Raw genomic sequence first — 4,311 nt, forward strand, 5'->3', positions numbered from 1 at the left:
TAGCCGGAACAAGATACTTAAAAGAAGCTTTACAAATTCAAATTTGATTGCAACTTTAATGCCTCACTCAAGATCAACAAGAAATTGAACCGAAGCTCTAAGGAACAACCTGTGTGACTAAGCAAAACAACCAACATTTACGTTGCTGACAACCTAGTTTAGCTATTGGACTCCTAAGAATATGACCTTATCAGACCCAGGTTATAAAGGAACTTCTCTGACCTAGATCGGAAGATATTACCCAAAGAGAATAAACCACGCTCCTGGGGCGGGGACTTCGAGTGAGCATCATCATTCACATGAAGCATAGTCAAGCCAATCTCTTTTCTAACTGCTTCAATTGTTTCATTCTTCACTGGATATCCAGATGAATCAGTGACATAGAAAACATTCACTGCCTGGGAACCCCTGGTAGTAACCTCAGCTCGGGTGACAGAAAGACCGTTTTCCCTAAAAATGCGAGTCACGTCAGATAAAAGGCCTACCCTGTCCTCACTGCAAAGTTCCAATCTTACACCCTGCATTACGACAATTCAATAAATCAAATATTGGTCAGATGACAAGATTGGAACTAGCATCAAAATCAAACTTGAGCATATTTGTACCTCAGAAGTTCTCCTTCTAATAGCAGCCTCCAAGCAATTGATTACTCTTTGCCTCTCTGCTTCGGAACTAACAGGGGAACCATCCATATGCCTTATAAAATATTCCTGTACAAGAAGAAACAAATGAGATGCTATGTAGCAATTTTCAAAAGCATTTGTTTGGTGAAAAAGATAGATTAATCAGAACAGCAAAGCCGCCGACCAAAAGAATAGCAGCTATGATGATCAGAGAACAATAAGTTCAGCAGCAACAAACAGATCAGGTGTTTGACAATGAGAAAAATTGAAAATATAATCTGACTTTTGGTAGCCCAGGTTCAGGCCAAACAGAGTCGAAGCCAGTGAAACTGAAAATTAGTAATGCATCTTGAGGTAATAAAGGATAACCTGGCAAGCTTCCGGTCCTTCAGCTATGATAGTTCCATGATATACAACGTATTGCATATCTGTTAATGTGCACACCGTATCAAATAGTAGCTTTGGCCGGTCAGGGCACCTCAAGTTCACAATAGTGTAACCCTTATCTACACAATTTTCCACTGTCACAAAAGGTTTGCGTTCGCTTGCCGAGCCAAAATCTGCATCATCCATGTCATAGTCACGATCAGCATACATCATCTGATGCAGCCGCCTCTCCTTATGAGTGGAATCCACAGATACAGCTGTATTGGCACTTCGTTTATCTCTGTCACCCTTTAGAACATATAGGAGAAGCTGTTTGATCTTAGTGAGCCTATCAGGATCATCAATTGGCAATCCAGTAGCCTCATCAGTGATGTAAACAACAGATGCCATTCTTGAATTGTGGGTCCAGACTTCTGAGGCCACCACATTACATTTGAGGTCAGTAAGAATAGCAAAAATCTCAGAAAGCAAGCCTGGTCGATCTCTTCCTGTCAATTCAATAGTTGTGTTCTCTGCAGCAGCTTGCACACCCACAGACCGTCTCAAAGACCGGAAACTTCGCCCTCTTGGTCCCAATGACTGTGACATGTAAATTAATTCATGAGCATGGCATGAAAAACACAAGGCTCCAAATATATTGTTGGAAAACTTAATGGTACAGACAAAATAACAACCACCATTTCTTCCATGTCTGTTCCTTTCATTATCTTCTTAAACGAAACTAAGGAGAATAATTAATTGAAAGGATTTTGATCTACAGAAGAAGCGCACAGTGACTTCACTGTATCTGGAATTCTATATACAACTTGGCCTGTGACATTTACAGTTCTCTCAACTTAAATTTTTTCCACTTCCTTTTATAAAGTAAAACCGGAACTGAAAGAGAATAGTGGTACTCTAGTCTAAAAATGTGCACGAAAAATGAAGCCTTGCTCTCTAATTGTTGTCAAAAATTAAGGACGAGGAGTGAAAAGACTAAAAAAATAGGGGCAGTTGCTGGAGCTAAGGCTCCATTAGGGCATAACAAATTTAGAAATGCGGTCAGAATCAAAGTTATATGCTTCAAAGTCTCTTATAATGAGAAACAAATCCGGGCTCCATTTGTGATTCCACATTGACAACGAAAGTATAGTGGAAATGATTTTGATTTCCAATTCTGGTAACAAATGGAGGACAGTTTAGCAAATCTACCTGTTGAATTCTTTCAGCCACATCATCCTCAGATAACTTGTTCCCGTGTTGATCTGTAACGTAAAACACTGCAAAAGAACCATTTCAAAACAAGAAAATCAACCACAATTAATTGAATTAAAGAGTCACCAAACGTAAATGTAAAGCAAGAACCAAAAACTAACCATCCATGAACCATTCTCCATCTGAAGAAATGTAAGCTCGTCTAATTATAAGATTCAAATCAGTCAAGACCTGAACCACCTCTAACAAACTACCACGCTTATTAGCACTATCAACCTGAACATTATCAACAAGACAAAATCAAGTTACAGACTTTAACCTCATAAAACGAACAAATAACATCCAAATGATTCAAATAAACACCTTAATCAGAGTGGCTTTCCTGCTTGAAGCATTATCAACTGTAACCCTGCAAAATTAAACACAAACTGAAAACAATATCACACACACACACACACACATATTGCCAAATCCTTAAAAAAAATCCAAATTTTGAGCTCAAGGAATGAAAATTTCGTGAAAACATAACAACCCTTTTCAATTCAAACAAAAACTCAAAAATTAAATGATTTTTTTTATATATAAAAAAACAACGGAAGGTAAATTCACCTTGGAGGGTTCATCCGAATTACAAGCTTCTCAAACTCGTCATCCATTGTAAGAGGAGACCAACAGTCCATTTTCTCTATAACAACTAGAACAAGAACAAGAAGAGGAAAATGAGAGATTTACAAACCAAAGCAGAGGGTGCGTGTGGGTGTCAAAAAGGTAGAGAAATGGGCTGGCTTTGTTTTGGTTTGTTGGCGCACTTTCTTCACATCAGTGTCTTCCGTTTTTTGTACCCCTGGATTCTGAGTTATGCTGTGGTGTCATGGTGTGTGTGTGTGTGTGTGTGTGTTGTTTGTTGGTTGGGTGGCGCTGGCTCTTGGTTTGGACGAAGAGTTTAGGAGGGACTTAACATTATCAGCACGACTACCCCCCTACAAATAAAAATACAAAGATAGATAAAGAGGAGAGAGCACGGGACACTGTCAACCAGGTTTGCAGTCGTCTGCTAACATGGGGCCTACCCACCTCCTAACACTTGGTCTTCTTCTCTTCTATGGGTTTGTGGATGAGTTTCCTTCCTTGCACAAGGCGGCTCAAAGTGTGTTTTCAATGTTTGTTTCCTGCCCTTGTTTTACAGGCTCTGTTATGTTAATAGGTTTTGTCTATGGTCTACGCTCTATACTCTCAGACGGCAGTATTGTTGTAGCACACAATACAATACAATACAAGACATTAGACAAGACACGCCTAGGTTCGTCTTTCTTGTGTTCCAATCTCTTTTTGACTCGCATGTAGGGGGTGTAGGTGCGCTCTTTTGAGTGCCGTAATCAACTCCTGGTCCATCTCAGGCTCCCATGAAAATCTAGCAAGATCTTGCTGTGCTTTTAACTATTTAGATGTCTTCCTGGATTTTGTTTGGCTTCAGGGTTACTCAGTCCACCCCCCGCCCCCTTTGTGTATATGGCAGCCTCTCCGTATCTCTCTCCTTATCTTTCCTGTTTTAGCAGGATTCCTCTACCCTGTTGGAATCCCTCTGGCTGTCGTTCTATTTTAGATTCTTCATTTAAAGAAACAAAAAAAACTTCTCTTAGATCTACCGTCCCCGGGTTTTATTGGTCTGGCTAGTTGCGGGAACATTGAATCGTCTTCACCTTTTCCTTTGACCCTCTGTTCTGTCTCGAGGAATTATTTATTTATTTATTTATTTGGTGGGTGCCGATTACTTTAACTATTTATTGTTGCCATTTTATATTAGGATTTGGTTATTGACGTAACAGCATGTTTTATTTTTAACTGTTGATCCACATATATATTTTTTATAATAATGTTTGAGATATTTTTTTCTACTGTTCAAAGATATTTTTTTCTCTGACAAATAAGAGGTTTAAATGCTATAAAATAATAATAATAAAAAAACCTTTTAATCCTCCCCTCCATAAAGGATAAAAATGATAGGTTATAAAGACTCAATGATCCTTAAAAAAGGAGGTTATGAATCTATATCATCAACTACATCTTGGATGGAAAAATAAATCAGATTACATATAAAAAATCAATT

General features: G+C 38.6%; 1 protein-coding gene across 3 annotated transcripts; it reads right to left on the reverse strand.

Annotated features, from left to right (window-relative positions):
* Positions 1-3,883, reverse strand: LOC133680796 (ACT domain-containing protein ACR4-like). Of its 3 annotated transcripts, XM_062103790.1 has the most exons (8): positions 3,279-3,883; positions 2,814-2,898; positions 2,568-2,613; positions 2,366-2,480; positions 2,202-2,269; positions 993-1,589; positions 606-710; positions 1-518 (listed from the first exon to the last, which is right to left on the reverse strand). In XM_062103790.1, exons 2-8 carry the CDS (start codon positions 2,882-2,884, stop codon positions 174-176), a joined length of 1,347 nt encoding a protein of 448 aa, XP_061959774.1. In that variant the 5' UTR covers positions 2,885-2,898; positions 3,279-3,883; the 3' UTR covers positions 1-173. The 3 variants fall into 3 exon arrangements, with proteins under 3 accessions (XP_061959774.1, XP_061959772.1, XP_061959775.1); XM_062103788.1 differs by having other exon boundaries at positions 2,814-3,882; XM_062103791.1 differs by having other exon boundaries at positions 2,568-2,632; positions 2,814-3,879.
* Between the last annotated feature and the right edge of the window lie 428 nt (positions 3,884-4,311).

Source organism: Populus nigra, chromosome 1 (genome assembly GCF_951802175.1).
Source record: "Populus nigra chromosome 1, ddPopNigr1.1, whole genome shotgun sequence".
NCBI lineage: Eukaryota > Viridiplantae > Streptophyta > Magnoliopsida > Malpighiales > Salicaceae > Populus > Populus nigra.

Coding starts and splice junctions, on each gene's coding strand:
- LOC133680796 (XM_062103790.1), bottom strand. CDS start 2,884: ATGGACTGTTGGTCTCCTCTTACAATGGATGACGAGTTTGAGAAGCTT. Junction 2,270..2,365: donor TGGAGAATGGTTCATGGATG/GTTAGTTTTTGG, acceptor GTTCTTTTGCAG/TGTTTTACGTTACAGATCAA. Junction 711..992: donor AAGGACCGGAAGCTTGCCAG/GTTATCCTTTAT, acceptor CTTCTTGTACAG/GAATATTTTATAAGGCATAT.